Below are 23159 nucleotides of genomic sequence, written 5' to 3' on the forward strand. Positions count from 1 at the left end.
GAACGCGGGGAAATGGGGAAACGCCGACGGCGTCGGCAGCAGCTCTGCGCGTTGCCTCGTTGGTGCGGCTACAATTTCTTTCTCTCTCGCTCGCTCTCATTTTCTCTTTCTCTCTCCCGAGCATAGCGCGCGCCGCGCCCATGCTCTCCTTCCCTCTCCTTAACGTCCCATGTCACGGAAACATGGGCACGGCACGGAGAGGAAGCGAAGCACACGCCGCTCCGCGAGGTGGTTGCTAGGCAACGCGCGGTGACGTCATCGTTCAGCGAGGTTTTTTGTACACGCTCCACGGACTGACGGTCGGCTTAAACAGCTGCGCTGTTAATATCAGTTGCACTATAGTATCAGATCTTAAGGAAATTGTACGTGGGGTCTGGCCTTATCTAATATTTCATTGGGCGTTGAGTAACGCTGAATGTTTCCCGTTGGTCTCATCTGGTGTGCCATGGAGATGCGACGCCTCCGCCGCCATTGACGGCGCTGCTCCTCACGACAGCGTTGTGAGACACATGGTAGCTGCCAGGGCGATGTTCCTTCTTCCCAGCAGGTGTTCTTGCGTGCTGCGTCGGGCCTATATTTAGAACACCGCCCGAGGAGTTCAGGCCCAGAGCTAAACGTTGCTATTGCTGTGTATGTGCCAGTTATGCCTTTCGGGCGAAACTTGTGCATTTTATTGCAATAGCAATTATATGGACACTCCAAGCGCATTTCTGCCGTCGCCGTCGCCGCGATGTTCCGTATAAAGTCCAAGGGCGATAACACCGTCGCCATGCGCCGTATGCTAAGTGCGAGTGAAATCGCGCGAGGGGAGCCGGCAACCGCGACTCAATCTGGCGCGCGCAGGCGAGGGAAGCTGACAGGAAACGCGCCGTCTTCCGTCGTGCGAAGAGCCGTGGGGGGATGGGAGGGAGGGAGGGGGGGCGGCGTTGTTCTGCTCATTTCGCTACCGTGCGCATGGGGAACCGCCGATCGCGGCTCAACTGACAAGTGCTTGACAAGTGATTTGTTGAAGCCTAACGACTTTGCTTTTTTTAATTTTTTTTTTGCATTCCTGCTCGTGTCTTTTCAGGATCCTCACGGGCTTCCTCCGAAGAAAGACCTGGTGTGTCCAAAGGCCGCCAAGTATGCTGAAGACCACACGCTAAGGCTGCATCCAGCACAGAAGAAACTCGTGGAGGTCAGATATATGAGACACAACGATGTCTCTCACGTAACTTGTGCCAAGATTTAAAATTATGTACGTTGCACGTAGCTGGACAGAACGAAGGTAATGTTGTTTGCCGTCCCTTAGAGCAAGTTAAACAATTTTTTTGTATTTCGCGTAATTTCATAATTAGTTATTATTAATTAATCACCTTCTCCAATAATTATGTTCAGAGCAAAAGTGGCACTTCGAAAACTGCAAACCACCCTGAAAAGATCCGAGGACACCTAAGTACCTATGAGTTGTGAATGCGAAAGCATCAATGTCCAATTGAGCGGCGAGCACTCCTTCGATTTTTGGCCTGCGAATAATGTACCATAGCAGTACATGCTGCCAGAGCCAGCAAGCAGCAGCCTGCGGCGTCCACGCCGCATGCCACCGACGCGGCGATGCCCTCTCCCCTCAGGCAACACCTGGCGCACTAGTGTGCCAGCAGGTGTGCCCTTTCGCCCTCTCTGCCAACGCCTCCTAGATAGCACAAGACCTGTCCACTTCGAACCATGACGTCATGCTACCTTGCCCGACTGCCCCAGAATCTAATTGGGATTCTCCCGAGTAAGCCGCAGTGATTTTGACGTCACCGCTTTTGTCACGCCGGGTTTGAGAGTGCAAATTTTGGTCCAAGTAGCCTGACGTCATAAAGCAGTGCGTAAAGGCCTACTATTTAGGAGGCGTTTGCTCTGTTCCATCGAGGAATGCTCGTGCCGAGAGCGCGCGTGACGTGGCGTCGCGGCGATGCCCTCTCCCGTCACGCAACACCTGGCGCGATAGTGCGGCATCTGGGCAGGTATTTTGTAGCGATGCCTTTCCGGTAATAATGCCTTTTCGCGCTTTTCGCGCTTTGTCAGTGGTCAGAGCGACGGTCCGCTCGCGTTATCAACGGGATCAGCCGGCCGTGAGCGGTGGGTGACAAGACTAGTATAGAATAAGTCATAAGGCATCGCTAGAAAATCGCGGCCCTGGTCTCCCCTTTCGCCCGCTCCACTCCCTCGAGACACAGCTTGTGACGTGGCGTCGCAGCTAATGGGAACTCCATCGAGGCGCGCTGGTCACGTGGCGTCGCAGCCGATGGTAATGCGAGTTTAGGTGCCGTTTCGCTCCTGCAGACGACAGACGCCGGCTTTTTCGCTCAGTGGGCCATTTACGCTTTCGCATCAAAAAAGCTGAGTCTGAAAGAAAGCCCGCAAAACACAAAAAGGGCTGCGCCATTAGTTGCACGGCATGTTATTGTGTTTTGTGGGCTTTATTTTAGGCTTCCCCCCACCCCTATCCCCCCAAAAAACTTTTATGCAACACGAATTGAGCAACAGAAAGCTGGAACACTAAATGAAAATCACAACAGAAAGTTTGGTTATTGCACGCCTGGCTTTAGCAATAATCCGTCCACGCATAGCCGACGAAATCAAGGAAATGTAAAAAGGTTAACCAATGTAGTGAGCCTGCCTGACTACCCTACAGCGGAATAGTGGGACAGAGAAAAGTATAGACAAGGAGAGAGGACATAGGTAAGGCGCGCTGAAGACGTAGACGCAGTGGAATGTTCATCACTATCTCGGACGGTCACTCAATCTGTTTGACGTCACAAATGGTGATATTGTTGCTTTCTGCCGTTGCTACGTGTGAAATCATGAGCCAAGATCTTGATCTCAATGAAAGTTAATTATTTCACATGGCTCGCTATAGCGGGGATGTGGAAGGTAGAAAGTCGTTCATCTTCAAAGGAAGCTTGGCAAACAAATAGTAGGTGTTCACTACTTTCTACGCGACCACAGGCGTTGCAATCAGCGCTGTTGATAAAGAGAGAGAGAGAGAGATAGAGAAATAAAGCTAGGGAGATTAACCATGGTCGCTCCGGGTTCGCTATTCAGCCTTTCGCTTTCAGGCATCAACTTTTCCTTTTAATGGTTGGAAGGGAATGGGGAAAGAAGGAGTGTCGGTGTGCGCACACCCACGGATGTATGTTCACTCACATTTTGTTGGCCGAAAAGTTGACTCGCGAGCTTGCATGTTACGTTGTCTGAACGAACACGGTGGATTTTTTCACTGCTCTCCGCTTTAGCTAGAATGACAGGTTACAAAGAGCACGCCCACTTGAAAGAAACTCTAGAAACAGGCGCCCGTGATAATTGCCCATCATTTGTAGACCCTTGGTGTTCGGTCTGTTCGATGCTGTACAGGCAGATGTCGTCACCATACGGAAAGACAAACGCGTCTCTCTCTTTGCAGCCAGTGGCGTGTGCTGAATTCCGTCGACTGCATTGGCGTGCCTGTCAGCACGCGCTAATAGCACTTGTGATATTTACAGCCCGTTATATGCATAATATGCAAAAGACGAGTGCGAGAGCAATGGCTGCCATGAGGGAGATTTATTTCAAGCATTTTCAGTGCTTATTCAATATTACGAATGAATGGCGAAGTTAGTTTCGCTCAAATCTACTTACATACGCGTACATATGTAAGCAGGCCTTCCCCTTCCACAATAACCACCCATAAAAGAGATATCCCAGCTATTTTACATTAATGATCATTAGACTGCTTACGTTTGACCTATTTACCTCTTCTTAGACGTAATAGTATTTTATGCACAGGTCTTGTGCATAATTTAATAAGTTTTCCTGCGACTGTACGTTTTTTTTTTGCGTAACTGTCTTTTTATGTACAGGAAAACGACGCACACCACTTACTCATGCCTGTGGCGCGTCGCTTGTTGCAGATCACCAAAAATCACGTGTTCGGCTCCATGTTGGGGGACAGCTGCCAGTTGCAGTTCTTCCAGATTCTGCTCAAAACAATGTCAGCTAAAAAGTACCTCGAAATAGGTGAGTCGCGCGAGAAGCGGCAATTCACGCGGTGCTACGTGCAATTTTTCTGAGGACACACACACACTCACAAGCAGCTATGTGGCATTCTAGCTGGCTCTCGCTTTTCATTAACTAAATCATATATATTTGCAGTATGCACGTACCGTAAAGTAGTGTAGAGGAAACTCTGTGCGCATAGGCGCTCATTTATAGAGCGTGTAGGTGTCTCGTGAAAACACGGATGCCAATGCTGACAGCATTGGCAAATGAGAGAGGTGGTCTCTTAGGCTGCTGCACCGATGCTACCGTCACTTGATTCACGTTTGACGTATGAGGTAAACAGTGTATTTCTGGAATTAAGAAAAATGCGTCGGCATATCAATAGGTACAGACCCGCCCATCTGCGCAGTCGCATTTCACTTCGGGAACGTACAGGCGAGTGCACGACAGGCAGCTTTCGGGAACGGTGACGTGCCGATGCTGGCACCGCGCCTTGTCGCGGCTTCCCGCTTATTGTGTGCGTGCCATACGAGGTAAAGAATGGTTGATTTCAAACCACCAAGGCCAGAACTGAACTGTAAAAGCCGTTTTCCTTCGCCTCAACAAAATTTTGATTCAGGCAGTTGAGGTCTGCCGGCTGCGGGTGCAAGAACTCACGACTTCACTAGGCCTACGTTCGATAAACGGGGTCAACGTCGGCTCAGACTTCACGTGGGCGACTGGGAGAGTTGAAGTTGATGGACGTCCCAGTGGGCCGCTTAGAGGCGACATGACCAAGCTGAAAGAGCCTTTCAGTATTTATGCGTGTGAGAGACTCAAGAATTACATGAACGTTCAACTTTAAAGCAAATTCATGGCCGCTCCTGTGGGGTGGCAGATTATTGAAGCTACACCATAGGCGGGGTACTTTCTTGAACCAGACACTCTAGATGCTTGTTAATGTGCATGCATGTGCTTCTTAGTTGTGCATGTTGCTTACGACGGGGTACTGTGTATGAGTGGGTCATTTCGTGCATCACCAGCCTCATATGGTGTAGTATGTCAGGCATATAGCAAGGCAAACATCTTCAGCACTCATGAAGGATCGAATTCCTCCTTGCACGAGTCTTCACATGTTCATTTCATTGTATAAGGATGACGTGTATTTTTTTTAGTAGGAGCAACTAACTAGCTTTGGCCGGTCGTTCAGGACATGTAGCGATCTAGCTATACTTTGGGCCGTTGATGAAGGCGTCGGCACCTGTGTTTCACTTCTGCATCGTACTCTATCGTATCGAGCCTGTGCCCTCAGAACAAATCACAGTTTCGCCCGAATGCGGAAGCATTGATAGCGATAGTGCAGTATTACACAGCTACACAAAGTAAGGTTTGTAGTTTTATCCGCAGCGTAAGTCAAAGTACACATTCTCTTACTATAATTAAATTAACAGGCATGGTGTCACACGCGCACAGGCAAACACGAACAGGTCTCGCTCGATGACCCGAACACTCGCTGTCACAACGCTGACGTGATGAAGAGCGCAGGGCGGTTATCGCGAACGGTTCGTGCTGCATCTCTCTATAACGCGTTTCCGAAACTTGAGACTACGCGACCTCCAGCACTAGGCACGCGGGAAGACAGCGTACCTCAAGCTACCAGGCACCTCAGCTCGTCCAAACACTGCACCCGCCGCGGATTACCTCCAGTTTCTACAAGTGCCGCGCATGCGCTCAGCCGCGCCGACAACCATGCGCAGCGACGGTCGGGCTTGAGGAGACGGGCGCTCAACTGGAAGTACTTTTCGTACGGGGGTCATCGCGCGTCTCTATGTAAGACCTGCCCGGGTAGCAAGCCTTTGCGGTATCTCCTAGAACTATTACGGTTCCTAGAACGATTACTAGAGGGAACTCTGACGCTCGTGTCTACAGGAGATGACGAGCATTGCGGTTCAGACAGCGTAGGAATGATGGTTACTCTATGAATTTGCCTAAACTTCGTCCTTACAGCTTCAAACGGCTTTATGACTTTGCAGATTGAACACCTTAAGCAAACAAGAACTTCCAAGAATTTTGCATGTGCGCAGAGACTAATTGCGTTTCTGTGTTTAGAAACCTGGAAATTAAGAGAGGTATAGCGTAATAAATAGCTTCACATCGACGTCTGAAGCCTCAAACGCGAATAATATTAGACAAATTCATGTATTATACACCATACTCGTGGCACGGCCGCTGCTCGTGACAGCTGAGGGATCGCCGCGCCAGCGTTCCCTCTGATAATTTTTCTAGGAAACTGCTATATAAACGTCGAACATGCGTGCGTGCGTTGTTCTGTGCAGGCACCTTCACGGGATGCAGCGCCGTGGCCGCCGCGCTGGCGCTGCCTCCGGATGGAAAGGTGGTGGCGCTGGACCTGTACGAGGACCTGGTCAATGTTGGCAGGCCGTACTGGAAGGAAGTACGTGCTTTACTGTTCAGTGGATTCGTGTGGCAATGCCAAAACATTTTGATTATCGCTGTAACGCTGCCGTGTTTGTGTGACGCTGTCGCGCTGATCTTGTAGGTCAGTGGCAACGACAAAGACACTTCCGTGAAATTATAATGCTTGCGGTCAACTTTGTGCGGTATTGAAGGGAGAGTAACGGAGGCGCAGGTTCTGCAAATGGGTTACTGCGTCAAGTACATAGTCCGGCAGCGTTTGAAGCGTTTTCGGCTTCTGGGAACAAATACTGAACCAGCGTAGCTTCTACGGGCAATAGTTTCGTGTTTGCCCAAACGCGGAAGTGAAAAGCAGAAAAATAAGTCAAATTTAACATCAAGTGGTCCATTTTGTCTTATTTTGCTCTCGTAAATGACATGCTTATGTTCTGTCTTCTCCTGCTTAAGCTAGCTTTAACGCGAATATGAGACTTCTTTTTTTCAGGAATGCTCTTGCGCACGCCCCGCCTCGGTAATAAGCTTTTCCTTCATTGGCACAGAAAGTTGCCTGCCAGCATTTTAGTCGCAGATGCCTTGTGCCGTAGGGCAAGGTTTAACAACGAACCTCCTGTGTGATTAAGTTATGACCGCTGGACATATGACAACCAAAGTTCTGCTTTTATTTACTGGCCGACCCAGCAGCAGACAACAGCCACTCCGAACCCGGGAGAGTAGGAAAAGATGACTTTGCTTTTAAAAAAAGTTCGGCTTGTGTTACACTCTTGTAACACAAGAAGGCGAAAGCCTGCTGCACATTTGGTAATACATGAAGTTATACAATCGGGGCTAGACATCTTGCAAGACACAACGAGCCGCAATGGGAAGTACACGTGTAGCTCTAAGGTGACCTCCTGAACGCCACATAAGAACACTGAATGTAGTACATAAAATGCAGCATGTTGGTGCTCGCACTGGGCCACTACTTTAGTCAGCGAGATGGCTGCAGCGTGACGTGTGCAGTCGCGCACGCACCAGGCATACCTTTAGTAAGCCAGAACCGTGGAGCAGCAATGGCTTCAGGGAACCGTGCTCGTCTCGCACCCCCGGAGGTCCGGGCTCGATTCCCACCCAGACCGAAACGCACCAAATCTTCTTATCAAAGCCACGAATTTACTTTGTTTACAGGAACCTCCGGAGAAATGTGACGTCAATCCGAGCATTTTTCGGCGTCGCCCTAATTGCGTCACGGCGCAGTTTCACCAACGTCACCGCCAAGGGCACACCAAGGGCAACGCCAACATCAACACCTAAGGCTTTCGCCTTAAATATACACAGATCCTACGCATTGTTGGAATCTAAATGACGCGAAGATTGCCTGAGTTAATGGATAGCAGCAATAGCGCGTGACACGAGCACAGCCTCGTCCCAGTGTCTATGTCACGAAGACGACGTATGATGCAAGAATGTTGGTGCAAAGTGTATGACACCGAAAAGTACGATGCGCGCGCATCGGCGAATTTTCGTGCGCTGCGCGTTGACCTCTTCTACAATGGCACATCCGGGGTAAGGGTCGCACCTCGTCAAAATTGTGAAAAAGAAAAGTGCGGCCTTTACACGAGTCTATGCGATATCTGCCACGGCTTCACGATGAATGCTTCATACTCTTTGTGTGCCTCTGGCACATCCATTGTTGGGGATTGGCAAAGAATGCGCCCATACCCAGCGGCACATGCCCAATTCCGCAGTTGTCTGTTCGGGTGCGTACTCAGTGGCACAGGTCCAGTGACCCAAGTGGTCTACACGGCAAGACAGCAGCGATCACGGGCCCAACGGCCCAAGTTGTATATATATACTCGTATATATCGAAAAAATTATGATGCATGAAAACGATGGCAAACGCCAAGCTCCGGGGAAGAGGCAAAGAAGGCTTCGACTTAATAACACCTTACCAGTCAAAACTGTTTTAGTGTCGCTTTTTAATGTCTCCTTTATTACATCAAACAGTCCACGAGCAGATTCAATCCATGTAATTTATTACTTTCATGTGCACAAACGGCTGGGTTATTATCCAGTTTTTCGCACCGTACCATCCCTAATGTCACCACACTCTTGTACTTACGTGCACTGCATGACGCGGCGACGCTTTTGTTTCTTTCTTTACTCCAGGCTGGTGTGGAGGACAAGATTGAGCTGAGGCTTGGACCGGCAGTTGACTCCTTAGGTGAGTTCCTGAGAGATGCTTTTTTTTTTTTGTACTGACCAGCGAGCGCTCGCTGTTTTCCTAGTATCTGAAAGCACTGCCTAAAGAATATTTAGCTTCAGCGGCCACGCATCACTTGACTCTCTTTACTTATTCATGTGCTCTAAATACACCGAAAAAAATATTTACCTGTGAGAGCCTCAGCACGTGACTGCAGTAAACGTACCATGCGAGGCAAGCACAAGACACGTCTGTATTTCAAGGAACAGCCGCAGTATCGGTATCGAACGATACCGCGCAAAGTCACCAAATGTCATCATCATCATCATCAGCCTATATTTTATGTCCACTGCAGGACGAAGGCCTGTCCCTGCGATCTCCAATTACCCCTGTCTTGCGCTAGCGTATTCCAACTTGCGCCTGCAAATTTCCAAAAGTATACACCAAAAAAGTATACAAGCACAATGCTCGTGCTGGTTGAATTATCATAACACCAGGTTGCTTTTCATTCATTTCTAAATGAAACTCTGCAGTTGCGGGTCGACACTGCACGTGCAGTGGTGTACAAGCAGGTGACAACTGTGAAACCTTAGATTGCGTTGACGTGTCGACGGTGGATGTTCACTGACACTATCCTGACCGCTATTTTTCTTAAAGTAAAAAAAAAAAAAACAGCAAGAAAAACGAAAAGAAAATTGAACATTAAAGCCCGGACAGTCATCTCATGCTAAAAGAAGAATAGATTACCAATGACAAAATGTTTCAAGAGAGTTTCTTATATCGATCTTAAAACCACAACATCATTCTGAGACCCCACAGGTCTGTTGGTGGAAAACGATATACATTTTGTCTCGGCATTCCCGTTTCCCAGAAGCAGTTTCCCTTCTGCAAGATTCTACGATAAATTTGATGAACTGGTTCGCCAATAATGTGATTAATGTAAACTTCTCTAAAACACAGCTCATTTGTTTCCATAATCCACTAAAAAAAGTTAGTTTAAGCGTCCCATTGCTGGCTCACTGTTCATCTTGTTCTCCGTGTTCTTGTACACCTGTTCCATATGTTTCATCTGTTAAATACCTTGGTGTACTTCTTGACAGTGACTTCACCTGGAATTCTCACCTGGCGTATGTTTGTTCAAGGCTCCGGGCAGTGTCTCGTACATTATATACTATCAGATACTATACGCCACTATCAGTTCGCAAAATGATACTGCAAGCCTTAGGTTATAGTGTTCTTCGGTATGGTATTACGACGTTCGGTCACTGCGCGAATCGTTGGAAAAATAGAATAAACTCTATCCTTCTCTCTATTTTGAAAGTGATTAGTTATGATTTAAGACTGCCCTCAGGCACAGACCTCTTTAAATCATTACGATGCTCTAACTTTGACGCCTCTTCTGACTGAGACGGCTGTCCTGAGGCATTTTTGGTCTAACAAGTCTAAAGTTCCTTACGTCCCTGCACGCTGCCTTCGACCTAAAAACCGTTTTCGGGTGATTCGCTGCTCCACCAGATATGGTCAGCGCACTCGTAGCTACTTTATACCGTCTTGCTTTAATCAACTACCCCCGAGTGTCTTTCGTACAAAAACAAAATTCAAGCTGAAGCAACTGCTTCGTCGCATTCATCTCTAACTCTTCTGTGATATCTGTACTTTTCCTTCGTTAAATGCCGCTGCGGTATCAAAAACCTTAAGGTAACCATGTATTTCAGGCTGCGCATAGCTGTTGATGTATTAAAGGCATTAGAAATTTTTTCTTTTCCTCGAAAACATGATGGTGATCCATTATTGTATTTTTGCCATTGCATGTACGAATGGTCAACTCATGTAGGGCTGGGTGACGTTATATGTATTACCATCAGTTTTTTTTTCTTCTTCATGCACTGCTGTACACGCGCGTCTAGTGTTTGCATGTATGCGCGAAAGGAAAAAAAAAGGTATCTGCACTAGGGGGGGAGTGGTCCTAGGTAAATGAAGTCCTGTTGTCTGCTGTCTGTCGGCTCTGCCCTTCAAGCCCAATGAGGCTTTGGCAGGCCAATTTTGTATTTGTTTCTGTACCAAATGTCCATAAAGTATTATTATTATTATTATTATTATTATTATTATTATTATTATTATTATTATTATTATTATTATTATTATTATTATTGAAATTTCAGCATGCTAAATTTTAAATCACCACGCAGCAGCTTAGAGCACAACGGAACTCAACAAATTGGGACAGGGTCAAAATGTATTAAGTTTGTTGGTCACACTGCATTTCATATACGGCAGCGCGCAAGATGTTGTAAACGAAGAAGACACACATGGCGCAGCACTTCCATGTACACTTTCATGCTCGTTTCCCTTACTTTTGGCTCTTCGCCGGGATGACACACGTTACGAAGGCAATATAGTGTGCGGCGTTACCACACACTATAGATTACGTGACGCCGGCTTTGGGAGTGCTGCTGCCTGCGCAGGCATTTTGGAAGCAAATGTAGGCAATGCGTTCACGCAACATAGGCGGTGCACGATGTAACAGCAGCACGCAGTACGTTTTTCAGCGTAGCAGTCGTGGTCAGTGTTCCTCTAGCAAAGACAGATAATCGTAGATGCCAATCAATGAGGTGTCATCATGTCGTCGCTATCGTGCCGTCACCGTGATCATGTTGTTGCCACCTTCGCTATTCGCTATAGTTGGCTGATTTTAGGCCTGATTGCAAGAGTTTTGCACAAAGCAGGGAGCGTTGTGATAAATTACGGAAGTAAGGTGTCGAAGCGAATGCGTTTCAAAGCTCGAGGAATTGACAACGTGTGCTGATTTCGTTCCTACCGACGTCGTGACGTTACAGACGCCCTACTGCGCGAAGGTCAGGCAGGCACGTTCGACTTCGTATTCATCGACGCAGACAAGGAGAACTATGACAGCTACTACGAGAAGTCCCTGCAGCTGGTCAGGAAGAACGGGCTCATCGCCATCGACAACGTGAGTCCGCTGGAATATAGTGACACGGCCGCTGAAAAAAAAAAGAATAATGTGAATCCCAGACACTGTGGGAATCGATGTAAGCGAAGCTTTGTATGCTGTTTGCTTTGACGATAATTAGCGTGCCCCCCTGTTCCCGGTAGGGGAAGGGCCGACAAATTTTTCTTCTTTTTATCGAGCGGTCGTGGTAGTGGTATAAAAGTAGATAGTATTTCTGTATTCCATTAGTCCTACAGGGCTGCCTTCACGCCTTCGAGGATACGCGAACTACCGCGCGAAGTTTCGCAATCGGAAATCACAACGGCACGTGATCCTGTGGCTGGAAACAATTCTGAGTCCGCCCGCAGTAAATGCTTATATATATATATATATATATATATATATATATATATATATATAACGGTATGCCTTAGGGCCTTGGAGATCCAGGTAGTCCCAGGTGTGGCATCCATGACAAGGGAAGCGTTGACGGCGTTCCCTCGCCAGACGGACCCTGGACGGCGAGATGCCGGAGGACGAAAGGCCTCCGCAGCACGGTGCTGAAGGCTGGAGCGCCTTAAGACGAGGCTTTCGCCGGCTGCGCCATTGTAATGGAGAGAGACACAGAGACAACAGCCGGCCCAGGAACGGCTGCTGTCTCTGTGTCTCTCTCCATGTCTCTCTCCGCGGCGACGATAAAATCGTCGCCGCGCGCCGTACACTGTGTGTGCGAGTGAAAGCGTACGAGGGTAAGCCGGCAATCGCGGTTCAATGTAGCGCACGCGAGGGCGGAAGGCAGGCCGGAAGCGCGCGGTCTTCTTCCGCGCGCGAGACACGGGGGCGAGGCGACGGAGAGGGAGGGAGAGAGGGGGGGTGCGTTCTGCTCTGTCAGCTGCGGCTCATAGCGCGGCCGCGCGGGCGCCGTAGCTTGAAAGCGATCTGCAATGTGGCCGAAGTGTGCGCCCGCGCGGGCCTCATCTTCAAAGTGATCTACGATGTGCGCGAAGTGCATGCGCCGAGTTCCGGTAGCTTCGTATGCGCTGTGCTTTCGACGTTTAGTTCGCGTTGAAGCGAGACGAGAGACAGCGCGAAGGTCAATTTGCCCGCTGCTGCTGGCGCGCTTTCTCACTCCGGCGTTTTCACAGCGAGTTTCCCCGGTCATCGAGCGACATGCGTTCAAGTTTACCTGTGTGCGCGTGACACCGTGCTTGTCTGTTTAGTTAGTAAACAAATGTTTACAACTTTATACGGCTCATTAAACTACCATTTTGGCTTCATATAGCTCTCTACTAATTTGCTATCGGAATCGATGCTTTGCCTTTCGGGCGAAACTGCAACATTTTTTTTGTTGTAACAACGGTGCTTGTCAGAGTGACAAACTTGAACCTAAACTTTTTCACGTGGCTCCAATGATTTGGTGGACCGCGGTAGCAGATAGTCACCGTTAAAGGAGACAAAAAGCGATAATATGCCAATTTTTGTTTCGGAGAATATAGGGAAAAACAACTCGTAAGCAGCAATAAGGGAGAATCAAGCCGGATTCTCCGACAAGAATACAGGGGCCACGACGAGGTAAACTATTCAATGAAGGTACGCCGATGGGGAATAATAATTAAGTCAAGCTGTACGCATCATAGTAAATTACGCTTCTGGAATCAGCAAAACGACCACGTTAGCGAATAGCAAAACGGCCAAGTTCTTTTATGATTTCCCTTCGACAAGGATAAAGGACAGTCACGCAACACAAAAAATGTTTTGAACGCATTGTAGTTGAACAAAGTGTCACAAGATGCCACTACCAACTTTGCTAATGCAGTCCATGGCTCCAGTAACCCGGTAAGAAGTTTAAGGACAAACTAGAACTCTCAAATGCGCATGTTCTTTGGGATCTATTAAAGGGAATAATTTTTTTTGGCTCTTTCGGCCGCTTTGGTGGTTGGTCGATGGTGGGACTCTACACGGAAAACGTTCGTTTTCTCTCTCTCGCTCTGTATCCCTCTGTTTCTCTTGCCTTCTCGCTCGCTCGCTCGCTATCCTTCGGGCGCTCACTCTCTCGATCGTTCCAACTATTTGCATACATTGACAATCATCGCTGATGGTTTCTGCGCAATCTTTCTTTGAGCTGGTGCCTGCGAAAAGTAGGTGTGTATGACCAGTGGCCATCTGCATTTTGACAGGTGCTGTGGCGCGGCATGGTCTACGACACCGACAACAATTCATCAGAAGGGACGGCACTGCGGCCCTTCAACAAGAAACTGCATGAGGACCAGCGGATTGACGTCTGCCTGCTGCCCATCGCTGACGGGCTCACGTTTGCCCGAAAGAGATGATGGAACATGCACCAGTGTTACAGAGTCTGAAGTCAACAGACACATAGCTGAACGCTATCAATAAAATATTACATTAGCGTTGTGAACTATCCCCGGAAAGAATAGACACATCATTCACCGTGCAAATCCCCGTTGGTTTCCAACTTGTTTCCTCTTGGCTTTATTTTTTATTGCGATAATAATTATATGGGCACTCCAGGCGCATTTCAGCCGTCGCCGTGATGTTCTGCTTAAAGTCCAAGTGCGATAGCAGCGTGGCCGCGCGCGGTATGCTTTAGGTTCAAGTGAAAGCGTGTAAGGGTGAGCAGATAATGGTTGCTGAAGCTCGCGCATGCCAGGGAGGAAAATGGAGTGGAAGCATGGGCCGTCTTCCACCTCGAGCAAGGCAGCAAGAGAGACGGGGGGGGGGGGGGGGGGGCGTTCTACTGTGGCGGTGGCTGCAAATGGAGCGGCTGAGCGGCGCGGCGCGCGCCCTATCTTGACAGCGATCTGCGATGAGTACAGAATCCAGGTGTGTCAAATGCTGATAGCTTCGAGGGCGCTGTGCTCTCGCCGCTTAGTTCGTGTTGAAGCAAGAGGCAGCACGAAGGTCAGTTCACTTGCTGTTGCTGCAGCTCTTCCTCACGGCAGCGTTTAGACAGCAAGTGTCCGCACTCATCGAGTGAGATGTGCGTATGTTCGTCTGTGCGCGCGCGACACTATGCTTGCTAATTTTGTTAGTAAGCGAATGTTTATGAGCTTATACGCCGATATAACTACTATCCTTACTTCGTATAGCTATCTAATAAATTACTATTGCAATCGATGCTTCGGGTTACGGACGAAACTGCGACTTTTTTTCTGATTGCAGTGATGGTTGGTTTAGTGGCATGCATATTATACGCCTCGTGTTGCCTTTTCTAATCGGTTGAGATATTTCCAAACATAACTGTGGGTTGCGCTTAGATAGTTTGATGCTAATCCTGATGTAAAGAATTTAAGGCATGCTCCTACTCGAACCAAATGCTTCGCAAGCGTAGAAATTAAGCGATATGTGCAGTTCCTAGAGTCAGCAAGTGTGAGAACGTGGCTTTACAGTTACAAAGCGCACCTGCGAATTAGCATACAAAGTGTTCCGAAAATGCGGGGATGAACCCTCAATGTTCTCTCTTCATTCTATTTATCCCTTATCCCCTGCGTGCGTATATCCTTCTGAGACCCCAATCCAACTATGGGACACAATCACTCTTCAGAGTGTTTTTATTGTCTACTGTTATGTTATGAACTTGAAAAACAATTTTTAAATTTTAAATACCACTGTTTGATGCCAAAAGCTTCGTCTCCATGTAGGTGGTGTCTACGTCATCTCCTCATGTTTGCTGGGGTAAAAACTGCATTTCATTGCTTAAACGCAGATATAAAGATGGAACTACGTGTAGTACATTGTCATGTTGCTGTCGCATCGGGTATTTTCACGCAGTCTCAGTGATTTCGAAAAACACACCTCAAGGCTGCTTTCGGCGGTCTGGGACGACACAGATGTCTAGATCAATTTAGTGTCAAATTTCTCGAAAGCGGATGACAAGAATACGAGTAAACCACTTTATTTACAGTTACACATCCACCGTACTTCATACCCATAATGAATATATTGCGTAATCGCTTCTGAGCAAATATTCAAAAAAAAAAAAAGGAACGTTGCAGGCAACGTGCAATGTATTGCACAAGGGGTCTTAGGAGGATATGGTGCACTTTCCTGTTCTCCCTCCATCTTGGGAAGATCATGAAAATGTTTCACCTATGCATGCCCTCTTGGTTGTTACCGATCTGGGGACCACGGGAAGATGAACTTGGAAATGGTTAAGTCTGCACTTTGAGTCAGGTAAAATGGGACCTCAGCGCTTGTAAACCGTGCGTCTGTGCGCACTCTCGACCGTCCTGTTTGCGATTTTGTTGTCCTAAATAGACAAAAAGAATTGACAATTCCAGTGGAGTACTGGAGTTTTCCAAGTATGGCGTAAGCATAACCGCCAATTTCAGTTGATCCACCCCCCAATTTAAGTTTGCCCGCCCCCAAATTTCAAGTGGGAACACCCCCAAATTTCAGTTGGCCCACCTTGAAACTTAGGTTGGCCCACCCCTTAATTTCAGTTGGCCCAACCCCAAATTTTATGTTGGTCCACCCCAAAATTTGAGTTGGACCGCCGTCTTGAAACACATCCACCATATGCAATCGGGGTGTTTGCCTAGCAGCACTTGATCTAGCCTTGCAGCGGTGGGACGTAAACAAATCAGTGGCAGCTATAGCGAAGCGGGTGAGCAAGCGCGGCTTGCCTTTGACCTTCACCAGCACCATGGCGAGTGCCTTCAGTACATGACAGTTAAATGTCCTATCTTTGCAAATTACGCATTTTTGGACGGCATGACAACGCATCCATGATGACTGTATGACGATACGAGGACAACGGGATGACAGTGAGTGCGTGGTGCTAATGGGGTGACGACGACTGCATCAGGAAGCCTGGATTGCGACGATGGCGTAGCGCAGATGGAATGACAAAGACGACGGAGATGTGGCAGCGCATGTATGACGACGACCGCGCGATGGCCATGGCATTGTGACAGTCGAATGACAAAGCTGGAATGACGCCGATGCAATGACCACGGTGGCATGGCGAGCACGAACACCTACCTAGTGGCCCGAGCCAGTGGCGTAGCCAGCAATTTTGTTCGGGGGGGGGGGGGGGGCTCAAGTTGTAGCGCGGCCTCCTCGTTATAGGAGATGTCGAGGGATCAAATACATGAATAATAGCTGCATTGCCATTGCCAATGCCATTGTATATTAGATGCTGCACACGAATCATTGAATGCTACGCACTGTCAAGACAGGTAGAATATGTATTTTTTCATAAAAGAATATATTCGTATGTCCCAAAAATTGTGGCAGAAATAACTGATATCATTGCTTCCGCGTTTTCTTTTGTCTATTTGATAAGTAAACAATATATCACGCGAATTTTAGAAATATATCAGTTCGAAACCAGCAAAGCAGTGCATGCAGCTGATATGAAAAACGTAAAGGCCATAAAATGAACAAGTTGAGGACAAATATTTTAATGAATCTTTGTCATTCCGCAACCTTGTTTACATTTTTGTGCATATGCAACGGCCAGGGAAAAACCTCAATGACGCTGTCCTTCGTTGCAATCGATTGCGCAGGAGCAGCTGTTACCGGTCGTATATTGTAATTGCACCGAAATTCTACTCGCAACAATGAGTACATATAAAAAGCAGAAGTTCCGCAACATATACATTAGAAATGCGAAGATAGAATGGAATATACAAATGCGAAGATAAACGGCAAGAAAGTGTCGCTGGAAACCAAGTTCACTGCTTGTATATACACAAAACCTCGCAACAAGATATTTAAATATACGTATAAGTCTACAATAAATCTACGTATCTAAGCAAAGGCCACTGTATATAATGCCTCAAACAAGACAAATAAGCATGTTGCGCAGTCACAGATAGTAAACTTCACACATACGAGTATAAAGACAGACGATCCAGGCAAAAACAAAACTATGATCGCAGAAATCGTGATATGCATTGGGCCATGCTGCGGTCGCGACAGCACCATGGGGCTAGAATATAGAAAAATAATGCAGAAATCAATACGAAAATGCGTATTTCAATTGCCTGCACAGCGGCAACAATTATTCTGCACCCAAAATTAAAGAAGGGTATTGCTTCGCTTCAAAAAAGAAGTAAAAATATGTAGCTAAAAAGGAAAGAAAAGGACAAACGAAAGCCACAGATGATGCGGCAAGTTGATTTACCCAACATCCGAGTGCGTTTTTGGGAAACGCCGCGTGGGCCGGGCTTTCAATGAGCAATGTCGGTCAAAATTGGTTATTGATGGCCTCGTAATTTTTGTATTCGCATGATAATTTTGATCATGATGCTAACTGTTACAATAAACGGCGAAAATTTCTGTGGTTTGAAAAGCTAATGAACAGTCATACGTTTTCATAATTACGAGCTTATATAGGAACGTGAAGAAACAGATATTTTTACATGCATTGATTTTTGCTGCTTCGCTATCTAAACGATAAGCTTCACTCGGCGGGGAAGTTTAGCGAAGCGTTCAATAACTTCGCACACGTTGATGGTGACGTCTCTGTGGGCATATAGGGGAAGCGCCAGCATAACCATGCGTTCCTCAGACATTGTAGAGCGCAAGTAGTTTTTTTATTAATCTCATGTTTGAAAATCCTCTGCGCTGGCAGTGGCACTGGAAAGGTGACTAGAATCCGCAGCAGTTTGTACACATGTTCATATAACCTGCAGTCTCAATGAGAGAGGGCATCTATTCCTGTGCTAAAACCTACAAACACTTCTTCGATATCGTTGACATCCTTGTTTAGGTACCTTGCACAAACAGTAAGCTCTTCGATTCCAGCAATATCCGTCGTTTCGTCAGCAAGTACGGAGAAGCAGCCTGCAGCACTCACTTTTGCATCTAGGGTTTCTTTGATAATTTCACCACAAATTTATATAATTTGTTTTTGTACATCAGGTTTAAATACGAGGCATTACTGGGGCAACTTTCCAAATGGTTCTTCAGATATGTATCTCCACAATCAGCTCGCATGCGAAGAAGCGCACTGGAAATACCAGTATTTTCAGCGGGGGCTTTGCTTAAATCCATAGGACCAGTGTCCCTATCGCCACGGAGAGCCAGACCATACCGCCCGCAAAAAAGAACTGTCTCAAATTTAATAGGCCATTAACTTTCTTCTGTTTTATCTTATTTTACTTTGCCTGCCCTGGTCGAGCTGATCGATCACATTGGGCGCGTTCCCTGAAAATGTTTGGAGAAAATTATCAGATGCCAGCTGACAGTCACGGTGATATTTAATATTTTCGTGTGTGTGGAAGATTGCGAGCGCGTGCTTACACTTCTGGAACGGCTTGAACACGCGGGTTCGAGTGCGCGCACGTTGGCCCAAGTTTATAAGAACATTAAACCCATAAAGTTCCAGAATTAATAATCGGAAGCACGCCTTTGGAAATGTCCGTGCACCTTTCGCGTCAAAAGTTTATGAGAACTTTATGGGGCTCTTGCGTTGCCCAGAGGGCGCTGCAAAAATGGTGCTAAAAAGCGCCTTCAATCCGAAACTGGGTAGTACCAAGCTCGGTCGTCTGCTTCGGGAAGCACGTTTACAAGATGGACCCGCCACTTTCGGTTGTGTTGTACCACGGCTTGCAGCGAATATCGGGCGCCGAAGATTTTTCCATGGGTGGCATGCTGAGTAAAGGCAAGAAATTATGCAACGCCGAATACGTGTACGCCGTTCAATAAATAAGCGGTGAAGTTTTAGCGCGGTGTCAATCGCAAGTGAACCGAGTCACGCACGTGCGAAGTTGAACTTCAGGTAAGGTTTGCACGCTGCTAGATTCAGGCGCACAAACGCGAGGAAATGCTTTCTATAAATGAATTCACAGCAACGATAAGCAGACATGTGTACGGAACTGCTCGAGCGCACGACGGTACGCGCCGCGACGGCAGTGGTCTTTCAGCATGCCGCGGTGTACGAACTGCTCGAGCGCACGATCGTACGCGCCGCGACGGCAGCGGTCTTTAGACATGCCGCGAAACGGCGGGTCTCCTGCAATCTTTGTTGACTGCATGCCGCTAGACAATTAATTATGCCTGCGCTGTAGTAGCGGCCATCTGTCCCTTTAGCAATGGATAAATAACTGATGCAATGCATATAAGCTCGCAGTAACGTACGTCCGTGCGAATCGCGCTGCAGCGCGGTGCTCGTGCGCTGCTCGCTTGATGTAGCTTCTAATGACAGCGCTCGAACATCGATGTGCTGTAATCAATACTACGTTGCTGTGCTGCCTCAACGTGCTGGCTTGAGGTCAAGGATGAGCACATTCAGCTCTCTAACCTGAGCTGCTCGTAGTGGGGTAGTGAATTGTCACCGAATCAGCCCGACCATTTGTGGTCATTTGCACACACCTGGTCACTTTACCACTTCGCACCGGTCGAATTGCCAATTGTCGCTGTGGCCGGGTCTCGAATCGTGAATCACCAGCCATGCCTGCTGCTATGTCGGTCTTCCATTTCGCTTACCCAGCGCGACGAACTGCAGTTATCCAGCGCGCCCGACGCTCCACTTCGTGAGGCCTTGAAGGAAAACGGTAGAATCTGATGTTGGGATTCCGGCCTTCTTGTTCATGGCAGCCCACGACGCAGCAGTAACGACGGTTACGCTTTTTCGAGGCTGAGCTAGGTCTCTCCGGATCGGCGTCGCCTATGTCTTCTGCTTCCAGCATTACGTCCCACGGCACACGGAGAGTCCGTTTTTGTATAACTATAGGCTGCGGCCAGCTCGCAGCCTGGTCGCCATGGTCTGTGAGAAGTGACGAGCCTTTTCGCACTCGAAACAGGGCAGAAAAAAGTGCGAATCGACGCAAAACGCGGGCTAGAAACGTGCTTCGCCACAGCTAGGGCTCAATACTATTCAAGCTGGTACTACCCAGATGACGTTTTTCACCGCCACCAGGCGCCGCTACTATACCTCAAACTCCAGTGCAAGACGCCGATACCCATAAAGTTTCGGAATTGAAATCCATGCGCTCCGAAGATTCCGGGGCCGCTGCGAGAAGCCGCGACGCGCCCGCTCGCTATCGAAAAGCCCTTGAAACTTTGTGCTCGGCTGGGGCTCCTTACGTTATGTGACTCCAGGTGCAAGGGTGTTGCCACGAAATCCAGCCCGAGTTCGCAATTTTCGTGCCGAAATGTCTTTTCGAGCGTCAAAAAGACGTTGTGGACAAAATCCAGAATGATTCCCGGCGCCGGTGGTTGTTTTGGTTGGCGATGCATGGCAGTACGAAAGAACTTCGGGGGGGGGGGGGGGGGGGGGGAGGGGCTGAAGCCCCATCAGCGCTGTCTCAGGAAAACAACTAAATAAACAATTATCTGGCGGTCGCAACTCACTGCTTTTGACTGAACAGGTTAAGAAACAACGCAACTACCCGCATCACCAAATTTGTACAAACGTCGACAAGCAAAACAACAAAACATGTGAGGTATTCTAACAGGTGAACTTTACGAGCGCGCCTTTCTGCCCACTTTAAGAGCTGCATTGCATTGCAAGTGATAGCGGCGTCAACGCCCGCCGCTATCGATGGGCGCTCTTACGGTGGACGCTGAAAGAAGGTATTTATTGATAATGAAATAGAGTTGTTTCTTCTTTTCTCGCCATGCGTATATAAAATTGATTAGGAACTTTATTTTCATTGAATGAATCTGTGTATCTTTTTCTTTAAAAAGCGCTTTTTTCTTTCGCAATGTTTGTTCCCTCCAAACATAGTCGCGCTTCAATCGATGCTCCCATAACCACCCTTGCTGATGTCGGTAACAATTCGTTCTGAACCGCTTTTCGCCCGAAGCTTCGCGACCTATGTGGATCGACCTTGGTACCTGTTTGAGCACAGGTAAATTTTTATCGGTAAGTATGCACTACATTCTAATCGAAAATAGCCAAATATTGAACTTGGCAACATTCAAGAACTATTATTGAGCCACCATAAAGACGTTTCGCTCCCAATCTCGAGCTCACCGAATCGTTTGAGGGCTAGAAGGTCCGGCTTCTTCTTGCATAAAATTTTGGTCTAAAGGATATTTTTTACCCTTCGGTTTAAACTAGAGGGCTGCTCGCCGGTGCTCGAGCGCTTGGCGGCTTTCTACGCTTACACTGGCGCAGCCGAAGGCACATTGACGACGATGGCTTGACAATTGTATGAAGATTCTGAAATGATGAAGATATTATAATCATGGCAACGTGTGACGACAACATGAGGACAGTCAGATGACGACGTTGGCACGACAATTATGTTTGTGACTTAGCGCACCATGAGGTACGCAAAGTTAATTCCAACGTATATAGGCGTGTTCACGTCTGCAAAGTAAGCAAAATCTATTTGGTAACACAGAAAAGTCGCCTGATACACTATAGGAATTTCGCACAGAGACCGACGTCCTAGGATTGTTCTGACTGCACCTCAGTACCAATAGTACAACCTCATCCATTAACCCGCCCAGCCCTCCCCTAACTCGCCCAACAGCCCCCATACTTCTCACGAGGCCATGTCCCGTTTTAGATATAGAGGTTTTATTCATCTACTCATTCTTTGCCGCAATGAACCGATTGTGTCCTGATCCGCGTGAGGCCCTGCAAGTGTATTATCTAAGGCGAATGTCTGGCCCGACGTACTGCAGGTTTTGTGATAAAACAAGCATGTATCTTGTATCGGCGAAAAGTTGGTATAGATCGTGAACTCTAATCATGTCCGACCTTCGTTGCTGCCTCCCTTACACTCCTTCCTCCCCTCCCTCTATTCCCCCCATTCTTTTTTTTTTCTGTACATCAGCAAGTACGCGAACATTGCACAAGTGCCTCGAACATGTGTTTCCCTTCCGCTGCATGTTTGCACAGACGGTGATTGTCGTAAGGTTCATTGTGTACGTGGGTAGCTATGAAAGTGTGTGCCTTGTTTCGACTTTTGCTTGCCTACGCACTCTTCAGACCACGACAGCGTCATTTCAGGGCCGGTATTTTGTAGCGATGCCTTATGCCTTATTCTATACTAGTCTTATCATCCACCACTCACGGCCGCCTGATCCCGTTGATAACGTGAGCGGACCGTTGCTCTGACCACCGACCTAAAGTCCCTATATAAGAAAAGTACCGCCATCCTTTGACAAATGCCGCTTCGCTCTCTCCTGTGTTATCCTGTATCTCCTATTGGACAATGATAGCGCGCGCTTTTCACTTCTTTATATTTTCCTTTTTTCCGCCTCAGAGCCATGTTGAAAGTCCTCTGCGCAGCCGTAGTCGCCGCCGGCGGCGGCGGCGCGCGCCCGGCCTGAAAGCTTCAACGTGGACTTTCTAGGTACGCCACCGTCGACTTAGCTTTCGCAAGCAAAAACTAAAGAAAAAGCAAGCGCTTTAGGAGAGGAGGCGGCGGAGGAAAGAGTAGATGGCGGTACTTTTCTTATATAGGGACTTTACACCGACCAAGCGCGAAAAGCGCGAAAAGGCATTAGCATCGGAACGGCTTCGCTACAAAATACCGGCTATGATGTTCTTCAGCGTCATTTCTGACCCGATACCGCCCAAGTATCACTGTTTTAGGGTGATAGGAAACTCCCTAGATCACAACACGGCCATTTTTTTTCAAGCCCGGGCTCGGCCCGAGCCCGAAAGTGACATGCGTTGGCCCG

The 23159-nt window shown here is 47.8% G+C and overlaps 1 protein-coding gene across 2 annotated transcripts in view; it reads left to right on the forward strand.

Moving 5' to 3' along the window:
- Positions 1-14018, forward strand: part of LOC119462706 (probable caffeoyl-CoA O-methyltransferase 1) — a 59059-nt gene extending 45041 nt beyond the window's left edge. For both annotated transcript variants that reach the window (XM_049672662.1, XM_037724002.2), the window contains exons 2-7: positions 1070-1177; positions 3918-4023; positions 6321-6439; positions 8566-8620; positions 11437-11570; positions 13727-14018. In XM_049672662.1, coding sequence (XP_049528619.1) covers positions 1070-1177; positions 3918-4023; positions 6321-6439; positions 8566-8620; positions 11437-11570; positions 13727-13879 — 675 coding nt within the window. In that variant the 3' untranslated portion in view covers positions 13880-14018. The remainder of the gene's footprint in view (positions 1-1069; positions 1178-3917; positions 4024-6320; positions 6440-8565; positions 8621-11436; positions 11571-13726) is intronic.
- Positions 14019-23159: the final 9141 nt, after the last annotated feature.

Source organism: Dermacentor silvarum, chromosome 8 (genome assembly GCF_013339745.2).
Source record: "Dermacentor silvarum isolate Dsil-2018 chromosome 8, BIME_Dsil_1.4, whole genome shotgun sequence".
Lineage (NCBI taxonomy): Eukaryota > Metazoa > Arthropoda > Arachnida > Ixodida > Ixodidae > Dermacentor > Dermacentor silvarum.